Source organism: Lepisosteus platostomus, chromosome 26 (genome assembly GCF_059453375.1).
Source record: "Lepisosteus platostomus isolate fLepPlt1 chromosome 26, fLepPlt1.hap1, whole genome shotgun sequence".
Classification (NCBI taxonomy): Eukaryota; Metazoa; Chordata; class Actinopteri; order Semionotiformes; family Lepisosteidae; genus Lepisosteus; species Lepisosteus platostomus.
The window spans coordinates 10,172,308-10,189,373 of record NC_142636.1 but is presented as its reverse complement, the minus strand read 5'-3'; the positions used below and the strand labels follow the sequence as shown (position 1 = coordinate 10,189,373).

At 54.4% G+C, this 17,066-nt stretch overlaps 1 protein-coding gene across 10 annotated transcripts in view; it reads right to left on the bottom strand.

Moving 5' to 3' along the window:
• The window catches only part of LOC148640041 (uncharacterized), a 28,973-nt gene extending 12,171 nt beyond the window's left edge, over positions 1–16,802 (bottom strand). For 3 of the 10 annotated variants that reach the window (XM_088620675.1, XM_088620681.1, XM_088620685.1), the window contains exons 1-19: positions 16,543–16,802; positions 15,231–15,538; positions 14,730–14,822; positions 14,447–14,631; positions 12,413–12,487; positions 12,180–12,230; positions 11,839–11,889; positions 11,296–11,391; positions 11,079–11,201; positions 9,841–10,032; positions 9,453–9,645; positions 8,463–8,564; positions 7,359–7,399; positions 6,401–6,516; positions 2,701–2,917; positions 2,113–2,199; positions 1,837–2,029; positions 976–1,126; positions 109–259 (exon numbers count right to left, since the gene is read on the bottom strand). In XM_088620675.1, coding sequence (XP_088476801.1) covers positions 109–259; positions 976–1,126; positions 1,837–2,029; positions 2,113–2,199; positions 2,701–2,917; positions 6,401–6,516; positions 7,359–7,399; positions 8,463–8,564; positions 9,453–9,645; positions 9,841–10,032; positions 11,079–11,201; positions 11,296–11,391; positions 11,839–11,889; positions 12,180–12,230; positions 12,413–12,487; positions 14,447–14,631; positions 14,730–14,822; positions 15,231–15,538; positions 16,543–16,607 — 2,490 coding nt within the window. In that variant the 5' untranslated portion in view covers positions 16,608–16,802. Of the gene's footprint in view, positions 1–108; positions 260–975; positions 1,127–1,836; positions 2,030–2,112; positions 2,200–2,700; positions 2,918–6,400; positions 6,517–7,358; positions 7,400–8,462; positions 8,565–9,452; positions 9,646–9,840; positions 10,033–11,078; positions 11,202–11,295; positions 11,392–11,838; positions 11,890–12,179; positions 12,231–12,412; positions 12,488–14,446; positions 14,632–14,729; positions 14,823–15,230; positions 15,539–16,457 lie in introns of all 10 variants that reach the window. The other 7 variants (XM_088620677.1, XM_088620678.1, XM_088620676.1 and 4 more) reach the window with 7 other exon arrangements.
• Positions 16,803–17,066: the final 264 nt, after the last annotated feature.

Genomic DNA, 17,066 nt, shown 5'->3' with positions numbered 1-17,066 from the left:
ATAAGCATCTGCAGAAAGGAGCTGTGGCCCAGTTCAGCCCTGGCTGGGACTAAAGGGGCCGAAACCACTGAACGGGGGCCCAGACAGCCCGGGGAGAAGGGGGCTGACCTTCAGCTCGTTGTCGGGCGCCCGGCAGTGGCTGGCCTCGCGCAGGTGCATGCGCAGCTGCTGCGCGGTCTTGGTGCGGACCAGGTAGCGGCACACGAGCTGGTGAGGGAACTCGGTGTCGGCGAAGTGCTTCAGGCCCAGGGCGATCAGGCTGCCAGGGGGAGAGAGAGAGGCGCCAGGTGAGAGGGGCACGCAGCAGAGCTGGCCGTCAGTTCGAGAGGATGCGTGCGAGAGTGCGAGCACAGGTGTGTGCCGGTGCGCCGGCAGGTGTGTATGCACAGGTGTGTGTGTGTCAGCCTGTGTGCACGCCCAGGCGTGTGTGAGTGTGCGAGCAGGTGTGTATGCACAGGCGTGTGTGAGTGTGCGAGCAGGTGTGTATGCACAGGCGTGTGTGAGTGTGCGAGCACAGGCGCGTGTGTGTGTGTGTCAGCCTGTGTGCACGCCCAGGCGTGTGTGAGTGCGCGAGCAGGTGTGTATACACAGACGTGTGTGAGTGTGCGAGCACAGGCGCGTGTGTGTGTGTGTGTGTGAGCCTGTGTGCACGTCCAGGCGTGTGTGAGTGTGCGAGCAGGTGTGTATACACAGACGTGTGTGAGTGTGCGAGCACAGGCGCGTGTGTGTGTGTCAGCCTGTGTGAGTGCGCGAGCAGGTGTGCATGCACAGACGTGTGTGAGTGCGCGAGCACAGGCGCGTGTGCGAGTGTGTCAGCCTGTGTGTATGCGTGTATTGATTTTAACAAGACTACACGAGGTGCCATCACTCTGAGTGGAGGTTCATCAAGGCACAGCAGACAGTCCATCAACATACAAAGAGAGAGTCAGTGTGAGCTCCTCTCCAGTACAGAAACACAGGTGTGTGTGTGTGCACCTGTCCTCTCCGCGGGTGTAGATGGTCTTGACCCTGGGGGGGTGCTGAGCTGGGTCCAGGCTGCAGATGGGCAGGAGCTCTGGGCACAAGAACTCCTTCCGGGTTGCCAGGAGCCAGGCCAGGCGTGGGGGCATGGTGGGATAGGGCCGCACTGCCGGCACAGCGACAGGTCAACACACATCAGCAAGAGACAGTAACAACTACAGCCACCCCAGTCAGAGAGAAGAAATACAGCCTACAGATCTCATCCTGTACTTCAGAAACTGCCAAGTGCCACACACTGAGCTACAGGCTGTCTGCAGATTCTTTATGCAGGATATTAATCTCCCTGCCAGTCTGGAGCAGAGAGCTTTACAGAAGCCCCAGTCTCACTGTGATCTGTGTCAGTGTTACAGATAGAGACACAGCCCTTCTAGAGTCAGGATATTAATCTCACTGCCAGTCTGGGACAGACAGAGAGCTGTAAAGAAGCCCCAGTCTCACTGTGATCTGTGTCAGTGTTACAGATAGAGACACAGCCCTTATAGAGTCAGGATATTAATCTCCCTGCCAGTCTGGGACAGACAGAGAGCTGTAAAGGAGCCCCAGTCTCACTGTGATCTGTGTCAGTGTTACAGGTAGAGACACAGCCCTTCTAGAGTCAGGATATTAATCTCACTGCCAGTCTGGGACAGACAGAGAGCTGTAAAGGAGCCCCAGTCTCACTGTGATCTGTGTCAGTGTTACAGGTAGAGACACAGCCCTTCTAGAGTCAGGATATTTATCTCTCATATAGAGTTTCTCTCTCCATCAGTTTGAACCCCTCGTTCCCTGATCAGCTATCTCAGGAAGACCCTCAGCCCCCAGGACCGGCGCCCTCACCGACGGTGTTGCAGCGTTGTCGGGCAGGCCTCTGGGGGGAGGCCTGGGTGAGCTGAGGCTTGATCGTGCGGTCGAACTCCTCCAGCAGAGACAGCGCCCCCTCTAGGTTGCAGGCCCGAAACATGCTGACGAAACCAGGCTCCACCAGCCCCCGCGTCTCCTCTGTGCTCTGGGCGAACGACTGCAGCTCCGTCTGAGAGGAGGGAGAAGAGGAGGTTGGAGGGCGCGTCCTTGCAGAGGCTGGGCGGTCGGGGGGCCGGGCGGCCAGAGACTCACCAGGAAGTGGCGGGTGGTAACTGCCTCGCTCTGCAGCGCCGGTATGGTGCTGGTTAGCATGTGGACCTGAGTCAGCAGCTGCACGTGCTGCAGACAGAAGGCGAGAAACAGGACCTTTTAATAAAAAACAGCCGTTTTCTCCCATTATTTCTCCTGTTCCTACTCCTTTCCCAGCTCTTCCAACCTGCAGCTCCGCCTGACAGAGAGATAGAGAGGGAAGGAGACGAGAGGGAGAGAAAGAGGAGACGAGAGAGGGGCTGAGGAGGAGGAGAAGCAGAAGAGGGAGTGAAAGAGGAGAGGGAGAAAGGAGAGAGAGGAGGAAGCTATACAGACAGCTTCCATTTAACCAATGCGATCTCACCTTCTTTTATTTCTTTCAACGCTGAAGAACTGTGAAATAAAATAGCTCATATTAACCGTGACGTGTCAGAACTAGAACATGAAATTAACCGCAGCACGGAGAGCAGCGGCTCAGGCTCCGGCGTCGAACCCTGACCTCCCAAGTCCGGACACTAGAGTCCGTGTAGGGACTTCCAGCGGTCCGCGGCGGTCTTAATTGCGGGAGCCTCGTTAAGCGCCTCTACAGACCTGCTGCATCTGCTGCTGGAGCTGGTGCTTCTGGGTGGGGTTGAGCAGCAGGGTGCAGGTGGGGCTCGGCAGCATCAGGAAGTGGGGGCCCGCGGGGGCCGGCGCCGGCGGCTCGGGACGGGACTCCTGCAGGGCCCGGCGCTGCTGCAGCGCCTCCAGCTGTTCCTTCACGGTACGGCGCCTCTCCGTCAGCATGTTGGCCAGGGGCTCCTCGAACCTGCGGGCCAGAGACACAGACATCCAGTGGGGTCATTCATACTGCTGTACTGGGAAACACTGCAAAACCTGGAGTGGATCAGACTGCTGTGCACTGAGAATCTAACTGCACTGTAAAACCTGGAGTGGATCAGACTGCTGTGCACTGAGAGTCTAACTGACTGCACTGTAAAACCTGGAGTGGATCAGACTGCTGTGCACTGGGAGTCTAACTGACTGCACTGTAAAACCTGGAGTGGATCAGACTGCTGTGCACTGGGAGTCTAACTGACTGCACTGTAAAACCTGGAGTGGATCAGACTGCTGTGCACTGGGAGTCTGACTGCACTGTAAAACCTGGAGTGGATCAGACTGCTGTGCACTGGGAGTCTGACAGACAGCTCTATCAGAGTCTGGTCCATCCCGCTGCCGGTTCTACCTGTCTGTGTACAATCAGACCCTGTTCCTGGGGACGCGTCTAGACACATGTCCTCGGGCCATTTAATGCACAAGCATACCTGGGCTTCAGCCCAGGGGTCCCGAACGATCCAGGGTCTCTCACTGGCCAGAGTTTACATGTCACATACCCTTAGCTGTTGATTGTCCAGATTTATTCAAATGATCCACCCTAACGCTGATCAGCCACTGCATCAGATGCACTTGTGGCCATTTATGGAACGTTGCGTTCGAGGTATTTAGCAAGATGGCGCTCATACCAGGATGTTCAGGAAAAGCTTTGGGTTTTGAACACATGGGCTTCTATGTCTGAGCAAGATCTCCGCTCATCTGCATTAACCCTCCAAAAGAAATATCGCATGGACCTGGAGGGAGACTTCGTGGAAGAGGCCACTCAATTTAGAGAATTTACTCGTAAGGAGGCGCTGAACCCATCTGCAACTGAACTCCTCACACACACAAGGTCGGGAGAGAGCTGAACTGTGGCGTGTGGTGTCATTCTGACTTTACGGAAAAAGGCCACAAGTATACCTGTAGCCCCAGGGCCTACGAGCAGGTTAAATCACCTCTGCACATGTCTGAGAAGTTCCACAAACCATGAAGCTGACAAGCTCTTCCCTGGGATCCCCCGATCAGTAGGCCAAATGTGGTTTGGAACCTTCCTCACTTTTCCTCGGATTCTGTCGCCCCCGCCAGCCTCTGGCTCCTCTCCCGCCTGATGCGTCAGCCCCATTATCCTGGGCTCCGCAGACAAGGCGGAGAGGTGCGATATTCCAGGTTTCTGGAATCAGCTTACTGAAAGACCCTCTACGGTTCGACGTGCAGACCTGCAGGCAAAGGGCCTCTTGACAGAGTCCTGGCTGGCGAGGGCTGATGCAATTTGCTCAGCACAGTCTTTGTGCACGTGCAGGCGTGCGTGTGGTCACCCTGATGGTAACACTGCCTGTGCACGCGTGTCCCTCCCAAATGCCGGGAGGTTTTTTCCGCACTGAAGCAAATGACTCCCCGGGCGTTTTGTCCACAATCCACCCCTTCATCCAGCTCATGGCCACGGGGGAGACCAGGCCCACCCCAGCGAGCGAAGGGCCCTGGATGAGATGTCAGACACAGACCCAGATAAGCGCACGCTCACACAAGAGAGTCAGTGAACCTGCCAGGACGTCTGTGGACTGTGGGAGGAAACCCACACGAAGATCGGGACAGCAGGGAAATTCCACGAGCCGTGCCCTTGTGCACGTTGGGTCACCTTATAATTAAAACTGTATCTGTCTGGCGCTGTAGCTACCAAACAGCAGCTCCCAGCAGTCTCTGGTCCACAGCTGCAGTGTCTCAGAGCGCCTGGGCAAGATCAGGGCATCGCCGTGATCACAGTGCCTGAGCCCACAAGGCAGCCTTCAGGAGGACAGGACCTGCTCCCTGGGAGGATGAACAGGCCTCTGAGTAACTGGCAGTCTGCACTGGGAGTCTGACAGCACTGTAAAACCTGGAGTGGATCAGACTGCTGTGCACTGGGAGTCTGACAGCACTGTAAAACCAGGAGTGGATCAGACTGCTGTGCACCAGGAGTGAGAGTGATGGTACTGTAAAACCTGGAGTGGATCAGACTGCTGTGCACTGGGAGTCTGACAGCACTGTAAAACCTGGAGTGGATCAGACTGCTGTGCACTGGTAGTCTGACAGCACTGTAAAACCTGGAGTGGATCAGACTGCTGTGCACTGGGAGTCTGACAGCACTGTAAAACCAGGAGTGGATCAGACTGCTGTGCACCAGGAGTGAGAGTGATGGTACTGTAAAACCTGGAGTGGATCCGGCTGCTGTGCACCAGGACTGAGACTGACAGCACTGTAAAACCTGGAGTGGATCAGACTGCTGTGCACCAGGAGTGAGACTGATGGCACTGTAAAACCTGTAGTGGACAAGGTTGCTGCATCCTCTTGGGGACAGACACATGCTTGTGCGCGAGCGAGGTGTAGCTCTGTGCGGCCTGGGCCCTGCCTCGCTGCCTCGCTGCCTCCGAGGCTCGGAGAAGCCCAGGCTGGGAGAGCGTCTCTCTGCCTCCCCTCCCAAACAGACGCAGCACCTCTCTGCTGCTCTGTCCCATTAAAGGGAGGTTACCGTACCACAGCCCCTAAAACTCAGACAAACCCTGACACAAGGCCTAACCTCAACCTTTAACCCCTGACCTCCAGCTGAGCACTGACACTCCGTTCCAGTGGGTCATGAAATCTCTTCAGCGAACAGAGCAGCAGCAGCCAACAGGTACCCCAGCAATTAACCTTCCCCAGCTTGTTAAAGACCCCCGGTTAATTAAGCAGGACAAACGATGTGGAATTATAGCAAACGACTTCTGGGTTGTCCCAGAAACCAAAGCTGGTCAGACGATTACAGTCTTGTCTCATGGTTATGGCTCATAACGGTTTAAATGCAATCTAAAATACGTCAGAGAAACAGACTGCACAGGAATCTTCTCCTTTTAATGTTTGAAAATAAGACACCCAGCGCACAGCAGTCTGATCCACTCCAGGTTTTACAGTGCTCTCAGACTCCCAGTGCACAGCAGCCTGAGCCACTCCAGGTTTTACAGTGCTGTTGGTCAGACTCCCAGTGTGCAGCAATCTGATCCACTCCAGGTTTTAAAGTGCTGTCGATCAGACTCCCAGTGTGCAGCAGTCTGCTCTACAGGGTTGTTGTACAGAAGCAGCACCAGGGACTAGAGATTTGAGGCTTATCATCTTTTGAGACAAACAGACCAACTCCTACGTGCTCAGAAACACATGAAGCGCACACATGCAGACACGTGCGTGCTCACCACCACACAGACGTGCCCATCGCCATGGTGACAGCAGAGCAGGGCCAGATGCTGCTAATGGAAAGAGAGGACAGAAAGAGAACAGACAGGAGGGAGAGAAAGAAAGAGAGGAGAGGTGGAAGAGGGAGGAGAGAGAGAGAAGGGCAAGGACAGAGAAATATAATCATAAGAGAGACACTGGGGTGAGCCAAGAGAGAGGGGAGGAAAGTACAGCAAAGAGTGCAATTTGGGGTGCTCACCGGATTGCCTGCGGTACGTTGAACTTGGGGGTTCCCTGTTCCACCTCTTCCTCCCGCTCCTCCTCGTCATCGTGGCCCTCGTCGTCCTGGTCCGGGACGCCAAGCTCATCCTGGAACTGAGAGACAGACACACGGTGAGACAGAAAGACAGAGAGATATGGAGCGAGACTGAGGTTCTAGCCGAACACAATGACAAAGTACAGGCTCAGTGACCACAGCCTGGCCATAGAAACTGGGCGACACAGGCAGACCTGGCTGCCCAGAGAGGACAGGCTGTGCTCCCACTGCCAGCGGGGAGAAATAGAGACAGAGGTGCACTTCCTACTGCACTGTGACAGATACTCTGGGATTAGAGAGACATTCTTCCCTAAAGTTATAAATCTAACCCCAGAATAACCAAACCTGCCAGCATCATATTGGCTTCCAATCCTACTGGGAGAGGGAGGAGGGAACTCAGTTGAATTGGCAGCCCAGTATGTGATCTCCTGTCACAGCCTGGGGAACAGTGAGCCTGTCTCTCAATAATGCTCCACATATTTGTATGTGTATGTATTATGTTGTGTCTGTAATGTAAATGTCTGTAGATTTTATTTTAATTGTATATACTTTGACAACACTGATTTATTCATTGGTCGTGCCAATAAAGCTTCTTGAATTTAACTGAATTTGAGAGACAGACTGGTAGGCAGACAGAGAGAAAGAGACAGATAATCATGGCACAGAGACAAGAGACAACAGTCTGAACTGGCACTCTTGGGCAAGGTGCCCCAGTGCCCTGGGGCACACCAGCATGTCTGCTCCATTCATTTCTGCTGAGACCTTAACTGAGCTTATCAAAGCTGGATCAGACTGCTGTGCACAGGAAGTCTGCTGTGGCTGGGCAGACTGTGTGGTTCACAGAAGAACAGACTGCAGAGAGACAGGAGACTCCTCTCTCTTCCCACCTTCTCTCTCTTACCGTCTCAAACAGCTCCTCCATCAGCTCATTCACCTCCTTTTCTGTGAGCGAGAGGGAGAAGGGAGAGAGCTGGTCAGTGACTTTGCACACACTGCCTCACTGCAGACTGGCCCTACCCTGACACTGACCACTCACCACCGGGACGTCACAGAACCGGGCCTGTCAGCCCCACTACCCTGGCTCCTCTCTCTCCTCGTCCCTCACATTCGAGGGTGGTTCACTTCCATGACTATCTGAGAGCTCAGAAATGACAAGCACCCTATGGGAACTCTCTGGACCCTATATGACTGCTCCCTCTAGTTTAACTCCTCTGCGGAAACTCTCTGGACCCTATAGTGACTGCTCCCTATAGTGTGACTCCTAGCTGCAGTAACTCTCTGGACCCTATAGTGACTGCTCCCTATAGTGTGACTCCTAGCTGCAGTAACTCTCTGGACCCTATATGACTGCTCCCTCTAGTACAGCTCCTCGCGGAGGTAACTCTCCGGACCCTATATGACTGCTCCCTCTAGTTTAACTCCTCTCTGCGGTAACTCTCTGGACCCTATATGACTGCTCCCTCTAGTACAGCTCCTCTCTGCAGTAACTCTCTGGACCCTATATGACTGCTCCCTCTAGTTTAACTCCTCTCTGCGGTAACTCTCTGGACCCTATATGACTGCTCCCTCTAGTTTAACTCCTCTCTGCGGTAACTCTCTGGACCCTATATGACTGCTCCCTCTAGTACAGCTCCTCTCTGCAGTAACTCTCAGGACCCTATATGACTGCTCCCTCTAGTTTAACTCCTCTCTGCGGTAACTCTCTGGACCCTATATGACTGCTCCCTCTAGTACAGCTCCTCTCTGCAGTAACTCTCTGGACCCTATATGACTGCTCCCTCTAGTTTAACTCCTCTCTGCAGTAACTCTCTGGACCCTATATGACTGCTCCCTCTAGTTTAACTCCTCTCTGCAGTAACTCTCTGGACCCTATATGACTGCTCCCTCTAGTACAGCTCCTCGCGGAGGTAACTCTCCGGACCCTACAGTAATCCAGCGCCTACAGTGACTGGTTTCCACAGTAACCTCTGGTCCCCATGGCTCTGGGGTCTCCGCGGTGACTCACTCGTGATGCGGACGGCGCGGTCATTGCGGTAATCCTCCAGGTCAGGCTCGTCGATGTCATCCAGGAAGTTGTACTCGGGGTCGTCCTCGTCGTCCCCTTCCTCTGCAGACAGGAAGAGGGCAGAATGTCAGCACACCGCGACACCAATCCCAACGGGCTGGGGATCCCAGCGGACAGAAGGCCAGCCCCTCTCCATCCGGAAGAGCCAATTAAGCCCGAGAAACTGCGATCGTGGGGGAGAGCACACAGGCTCCACACAAACTGTTTCTGGCTGGAAGCCACACGGCGCACAACGCTCTCACACACACCCTCAGCAAACACACAGCCCAGAGCTTGTTAACCACTGCTATTGGCTGCTGACATTTGCACAGCGCCATCAACGCGCACACGAGCAGCGAGCAGGAAAAACAAGGGCTGCAGAAAGGGATTTACAGAGGCTCTGGATTACAACACACAGAGACACCTGCGTGCGTGTGTGTCGTACCACACAGAGAAGCGTATGTGTAACTGCACACAGAGAGAGGTAGAGATGTAGAAAGAGTTCAATCATAGGGCTCAGTTCTCAGGAGAAAGAGAGTGGCAGAGATAGGGAGGTGGGCTGTTTGTCAGGCTGACAGATGGTCTATTTTTAACCCATTTGCAGGGCCCATGGTATCAGTGTGGCGTCTGGGCGGCCAGTGTGTGTTTATCTCCGTGAGAACAGACATCAGCAAACACACACACACACACACACACACACACACACACACACACACACACACACACACACACACACACAACCCCATCAGCCTGCAGGCACTCTACCTGTTTAATGCTTTCTCTATGTTCAGAGAGACAGCAAAAAAAGATACAGAAGGAGAGGGGCCAATTGAGTACAGGGTCAGTAGGGTACAGGGTCAGGATTCAGTAGGGTCTGCAGTGTACATGGTCAGTAAGACACAGGGGCAGTTGGCTCAGTCAGCCACGGGGACTGATTCCCTAGACTCTCACCATCATTCTCCACCTCTGATGTCATCAGCCCGCGCAGCCAGCCCTGCCACTCGTTGTCCTCCTGCCCGCCCATCTCGTACATGTCCGGCGTGATGTCCGGCGCCCGCAGCTCGGCTTCCAGAAGCCCCAGGGGCACGTCCTTCAGGGGGCGCTTGGAACGGGTGCGGCACGCCACCAGGTTGTCACCCAGACTCTGACAGGCCAGGAAAGAGAATCAGGCACAGAGCAGAAGCGGGCTGCCGGGAGGCGCTCGGGGAGACAGCAGCAGGGAGAGAGAGAAACACGCTTCCAGACTCCCAGCACTCCTCCTTCCAGACTCCCAGCACTCCTCCTGCAAAGAAGCGCCTTTTGACGTCTGGTGACGGAGGAAGGACGGGCCAGGAGGTACCTGGTAGGAGTCCATGCAGACGGGGCTCTGCTCCAGCTCCTCCTCCACGGCGTGAAGTTTCTCCATGAAGCTGAAGTCTGGCTGCTGGGGCCAGCTGGGGCCGCCGGGGGCCTTCGGAGGCGGTGGGGGCCCCATGGGGACCACCTCCACCCTCAGGTGTCTCTGCTGGTTGGGCCCTGGGGGGGACAGCCCCTGGGACAGAGCAGAGATTCAGGACGAGAGAAGAGACACAAGGGAAGCAGAGGGGCAGTGTCAGAGAACAGTAAAGGAATTAAAGATAGATGAGGGGTCAGCACCTGTGCCGGGTGTATTCCCCATCTCCGGAGTGTCTCAGGTGTGTCACCTGTGCTGGGTGTATTCCCCATCTCCGTGTGTCTCAGGTGTGTCACCTGTGTTGGGTGTATTCCCCATCTCCGGAGTGTCTCAGGTGTGTCACCTGTGTTGGGTGTATTCCCCATCTCCGGAGTGCCTCAGGTGTGTCACCTGTGTTGGGTGTATTCCCCATCTCCGGAGTGCCTCAGGTGTGTCACCTGTGCCGGGTGTATTCCCCATCTCCGGAGTGCCTCAGGTGTGTCACCTGTGCCGGGTGTATTCCCCATCTCCGTGTGTCTCAGGTGTGTCGCCTGTGTTGGGTGTATGCCCTGCCCCCGGAGTGTCTCAGGTGTGTTACCTGTGTTGGGTGTATTCCCCATCTCCGTGTGTCTCAGGTGTGTCACCTGTGTTGGGTGTATTCCCCATCTCCGGAGTGTCTCAGGTGTGTCACCTGTGTTGGGTGTATTCCCCATCTCCGGAGTGTCTCAGGTGTGTCACCTGTGCCGGGTGTATGCCCCGCCCCCGGAGTGTCTCAGGTGTGTTACCTGTGTTGGGTGTATTCCCCATCTCCGTGTGTCTCAGGTGTGTCACCTGTGTTGGGTGTATTCCCCATCTCCGGAGTGTCTCAGGTGTGTCACCTGTGTTGAGTGTATTCCCCATCTCCGGAGTGTCTCAGGTGTGTCACCTGTGCCGGGTGTATGCCCCGCCCCCGGAGTGTCTCAGGTGTGTTACCTGTGTTGGGTGTATTCCCCATCTCCGGAGTGTCTCAGGTGTGTCACCTGTGCCGGGTGTATGCCCCGCCCCCGGAGTGTCTCAGGTGTGTTACCTGTGTTGGGTGTATTCCCCATCTCCGGAGTGCCTCAGGTGTGTCACCTGTGCCGGTGTATTCCATGTGTCCAGCGTGTCACCTGTTTCAGGTGTGTTACCTGTGTTGGGCTGCTGCTCCTCTCCTCGTCCCCCTCTGAGGTGTCAAGGGGAGTCCTGGGTCGTCCCAGCCGGCTGCCCCGTGGAGAGGAAGCTGTGCTCTCCACATCGCTCTCCAAGAAGGTCTGAGACACACAGATCATCAGAACAGTTATTAACTAATGCAGTGCAGAGAAAATGACCAGAAAAATCCATGCCACACAAGGCTTCCTCTCCAACCTCCTCTGCAGTTTCATCTTCCTCATCCTCGTCAGGGCAGTACTCTTCATCAGAGGAGTCTTCCTCATCCAGTGGGATGTCAACAAACTGTGGAGGCTGGAGAGACAGGCAGACTGCATGTAAACCCACACTGGCACAACCGAAGAACAGGCTGTGCGACTGTGTGTCTGTGTGTGTGTATAGAGGCTGTGCGACTGTGTGTCTGTGTGTGTGTATAGAGGCTGTGCGACTGTGTGTCTGTTTGTGTGTATAGAGGCTGTGCGACTGTGTGTCTGCATGTGTGTATAGAGGTGTGTGTCTGCGACTGTGTGTGTATAGAGGCCGTGCGACTGTATGTCTGCGACTGTGTGTGTATAGAGGCCGTGCGACTGTGTGACTGTGTGTGTATAGAGGCCATGCGACTGTGTGTCTGCGTGTGTGTATAGAGGCCGTGCGTCTGCGTGTGTGTATAGAGGCCGTGCGTCTGTGTGTCTGCGTGTGTGTATAGAGGTGTGCGCCTGTGTAGGGTACAGCACTGCTCTGTGCTAAAGCACTATCGTTCACCTTCACCTCTTTCGCCTTCTTGATGGGGGAGATGTTCCAGGTAGGAATGACCTGCAAGACACACCAGTGTCAGTTCTCTCAGCAGGACATTAACACAGACCCGGCCCATTTCAGTCCAACACACAGTGACATCTCTTTATTGGTCTTATAAACAGAACTTGAAGAGTTAATCACTGAATTTCTAATCAATGTCAAAGACCTGTTTCATTAAAAAAAAACTGTGCATACTTTTCATATAGGGGCAAACAAAAATGACTAAAAACGAATAATTACAATTATTAAAAATGTTTCATTCTCGAAAGTGAGAACAAATCAATGCAAGCTAGAAATCTGAAACTCACAACGCCCTTCTCCACCACTTCTTTCAGCTTGGACCGGGTCATCTTGGGCTCCTGGAGAGAGAGGGAGTTTATCTGGAGGAGCTCCTCCCAGCAGGGCTGCTCACAAAGTCAAGCCATGTGTGAGAGCGCTGGTCTTGACCCCACCCCACTTCACACGGGCCCCCCGGGCCCCCGGTCCGATCAGCAGCGCGGCGCGGCGACGGCAGGAAGTGATGTAAGCACGCCATACTCACAAACATGGGCATGTCCTGCGTCTCGCTGATGGCGGCTTTCATCATGGCCACGACGTGCTCGTTGGTGATCACTTCCTGTGGGGGGGGGTCAAGAGGGCACGGGGATGGGTATCAGTGCAACTGGAAGAGGCCTGCCTGCTCATCGGCGAAGGGATCGGGTTCGATCGGAACACAGGAACCCGCCCGTGACGCACTAAGAACCCGCAGCGGCCCGGCAGCCACACCGCTGCCAGGTGCGGTGCTTTAGAAGGACCAGCCTGGGTCAAGCCCCCAGCTTATCACCTGCCAGGCCTGTGTCCGGACACACGCGCAGGCACACACGTCAATGCATGCACGCGCACATGATCACGCACACACAAATGATCACGCAGACACACCTGCCCCTGATCGCACACACGCGCAGGCACGCACATGCATATGATCGCACGCACATGCACGATCGCACGCACATGCAGTATGACCACACACACTCACGCTAAATTCACCTGTTGTCACGGAGACTCTTGCTCCGATGAGAAAGCTCAGGGGTCAGAGCCCTGCCTTCACACAAACATCCGCAGAAAGGACCGATATCCGGCCGCTGTTTATACGGAAAACAGCTATAAAAGAGCCCATTTAGCCCTGCGCTCACACACCTGGACGGGTAACACAGCCCTCACACACGCACGCACACACCGTGACGTCGGCGTGGCACGATTTTTCCACCAGCGTGGCTGTGTTTGCACTCACGCCATAGCTGTTTGCTCTGCCTGGCCCTGATCGCACCCCCCTCACCGTCACTCGCGAGGCGACACGTTAGCAGTGAGATCACCACAGCTGTGTCCCAGCAGCTCAGTCCCAGGGTAGCAGAAGCAGCTACACTTCAGCACAAGCAGAGTCCTCATTAGCAATAACAAGCGCAGCAGCAACAGCAGCATTAGTAACAGCTGCAGCAGGAGCTGTATCATCAGTAAAGGAGCAGTAGCAATACTAGAGTCAGTGACTTTAGCACTAGATGTAGAGGTGTCAGTAGCAGGGTCAGTGTCAGCAGCTGTATCGGTGTCAGTAGCAGGGCCTGTAGCTGTCTGTGCGTCACTGTCAGTAGCTGTAGCAGTAGTAATGTCAGTAGTTGTGTCAACGTCAGTAGCTCTGTCAGTGTCACTGTCTGTAGCTGTAGCAGTGTCAGTGTCACTGTCTGTAGCTGTGTCAGTAGCTGTAGTAATGTCAGTAGTTGTGTCAGCGTCAGTAGCTGTGTCAGTGTCACTGTCAGTGTCACTGTCAGTAGCTGTGTCACTAGCTGTGTCTCCGCCTGTAGTTGTAGCAGCGTCAGCGTCACTAGCTGTGTCAGTGTCGCCGCCTGTTGTTGTAGCAGTGTCAGCGTCAGTAGCTGTGTCGGTGTCGCTGCCTGTAGTTGTAGCAGTGTCAGCGTCAGTAGCTGTGTCGGTGTCGCCGCCTGTAGTTGTAGCAGTGTCAGCGTCAATAGCTGTGTCAGTGTCGCCGCCTGTAGTTGTAGCAGTGTCAGCGTCAGTAGCTGTGTCGGTGTCGCCGCCTGTAGTTGTAGCAGTGTCAGCGTCAGTAGCTGTGTCAGCGTCGCCGCCTGTAGTTGTAGCAGTGTCAGCGTCGCCGCCTGTAGTTGTAGCAGTGTCAGCGTCAGTAGCTGTGTCGGTGTCGCTGCCTGTAGTTGTAGCAGTGTCAGCGTCAGTAGCTGTGTCAGCGTCGCCGCCTGTAGTTGTAGCAGTGTCAGCGTCGCCGCCTGTAGTTGTAGCAGTGTCAGCGTCAGTAGCTGTGTCAGCGTCGCCGCCTGTAGTTGTAGCAGTGTCAGCGTCGCCGCCTGTAGTTGTAGCAGTGTCAGCGTCGCCGCCTGTAGTTGTAGCAGTGTCAGTGTCAGTAGCTGTGTCAGTGTCACTGCCTGTAGTTGTAGCAGTGTCAGCGTCAGTAGCTGTGTCGCCGCCTGTAGTTGTAGCAGCGTCAGCGTCAGTAGCTGTATCAGCAGCAGGACCCAGAGTGACAGCTGTGCGATTGCCATGGCAACAGCGCTCCTATGGAGGGACTCACGTGAATGATGTTGCGAACGTTGACTGTGGTCAGGTTGTGCTGCTTGGACTTGCTCTCCAGCTCGCGGTCCAGCTGTCCGTCCACCTCGAACTCACAGTCCGGGGGCACCCCTTCCCCGCCAGCCCCCCTCTTCCTCTTCACTGCGGCCTTCCGGCGCCCCCGGCGACCCCCGCCCTCCTGCTCATCTGGACAGGCAGAAGACTTTAAACAACCTGGACTCTGACTCGCAATCCACTCTGACTCCCAATCACAAAGCCACAAAACAAGCAGGAAGTGCCCGTACCCAGAGTAATGACCAGATCGAGTTCAGTGTCCTCCTCTGCCGGTGAGGGGTGCTCTGTGGGGCTGTGGCACTGTGTGGGGTCCTCACTGGACACTGCAAGCAGACAGCACCAATGGTGAGCAATGAGAATCTCTGAGTCTCTCTTCCAGCGCAACCAGCAGCCAGGTACATCCTGTCTCCCAGCGCAACCAGCAGCTGCACAAAGCCTCTTTCCCAGTGTAACCAGCAGCCAGGAACAGCCTCTCTCCCAGTGCAACCAGCAGCCGTGCACAGCCTCTCTCCCAGTGCAACCAGCAGCCAAAAACAGCCTGAATCCCAGTGCAACCGGCAGCCAGGCACAGCCTCTCTCCCAGTGCAACCAGCAGCCAAACACAGCCTCTCTCCCAGTGCAACCAGCAGCCGCGCACAGCCTGAATCCCAGTGCAACCAGCAGCCGCGCACAGCCTGAAAACCAGCTGCCAAACACAGTCTATCCCAGTCACACAGCTCTCTACTCCATACCTGTTGTTTTAGGGTCCTTGTGGGGTGTCTGGCTCTGACCCTTGGACCTTGGTGACTGTCTCCTCGGTGACAAGGTTTCCGGGACAACTCCCTGGTCCTTCCCCTTGGCCATGGGTTCCAGCAGGGTTGGGCAAACCTGACTCTTCTCGGGGGTGCAGGGTGGAGTGACCTGGGGTTTAGATTGTGGTGCATTGTGGGATGTCGGAGGACTCATCCACTCCTCCTGCTTGCTAGCTTTGGACCCGATTTGGAGTCGTTCAGGAGACCCCAACTTCCTCTTCCGAGTCAAACTCATCATTAACTTTGACCTGGAAGCACATGAGAGCACTTACACTGTCGTGACCTGAATCCTGAACTATCCTGGGACTTCTCTCTGGGACACAATTCGGACAGAATCGTAGTTGGCAAATTAATAAACAGAAACGGTTTGTCCATCAGTTACACTTTGATTGTGACTGGGAAAGTCTTTTCACCTTAAAACAATCCTGGAGCCACTTACAAGCACAAGAATCCCTCCCAGAAGCACACACACACAACTTTATTCTACAGAAAGGTCTGGGTAAGACTGCGTCATCAAAATGAATCTGAGTTTATGCACAACGGACAGTTCAACTGAAAAGGACAGTGAATATTAACCTCATCTGAGCACTGTGGATCTATGCAAATCATTACATTTCCCAAACATGATCCTCAGACTCCCAGTGCAGTGGTCTGACCCACTCAGGGGTTTTCAGTGTTGTCAGTCACAGTCCCACTGCACAGCAGTGTGATCCACTCCAGGTCACACTACCAGCTGCAAGGCTCTTGTACACAAACCACACCAGGACACTGGAGATTTCAAGCTGGCGTTCATATCGAGAACAACCTGGATCAACTTCTCCATGTACATTATTTAGCAGCTGATTTTATGAAAAGCAACTTACAACTGCATCCGGACAAGATGCAGCGGGATCTTCTTCATCAACAGAATGAAGAGCCCAGACGTGTGTATCATGCATGAGTCTGACTGACCACAGCGCAAAACCCGGAGTGGAGCACACTGCTATACACTGGGAGTCTGACAATACTGTGACGCCTGCAGTGGAGCAGGCTACAACAGATAAGTAAGGTGTCCATAGCTTCATACACCAGAGCATTTGATATATTTGCAATACTAAATGAAAACACAAAACTGCAATCCGAACAGCAGAAGGGCCGGTACCGTTCGCTGCAGAGTTAATGGCTTACATTTGCTTTGGTGCTTTTTTAAGTAGTGTTCACTGACCGTTATCAATTTAACAATAACAACCACGATTATAATTCCTCCATTCACCAGCTCACTGTGCGCCACTCTTTCCTATCAGTACCCGTCAGGCTCTCCGGACTGCCGCCTCTCATCGCGCTCCAAGTTCGACTTCGGGTCTCATTCGCGGCCTGGTTCCACCCGAAAGTCTGCCCCGCCCCTCCTCGGTTCGGATTGTATCCTCTCTTGGCGCACTGAAATTCTGCGACCCTCCGTGCACGCTTCCCTCCATCAAAACACAAGCATAAACCGATTCAAATAGTCAACTTCCGGGTGCTGCACCGAAAGCCTTCCCCCTCCCCACCCTCCCCGCACCTCCACCACTTCCGCCGCTTCCGTTTCTCGATAAACAAAAGACACGGAGTAAACTGTGTTCCGAAGCTTTCTACGACTAGGCTCATTACTGGTCTAGCTTTCGAAGACTCCTCAGAATATTTTCAGCGATTGTTCGATGACAGTGTTAAATGTGTACGTGTTGGGAGGCATGTTCGTTTTATTATGTTTACAAACAAAAAACAGATATGGACGTTTACAATGAAACTTAAGCAAATGAT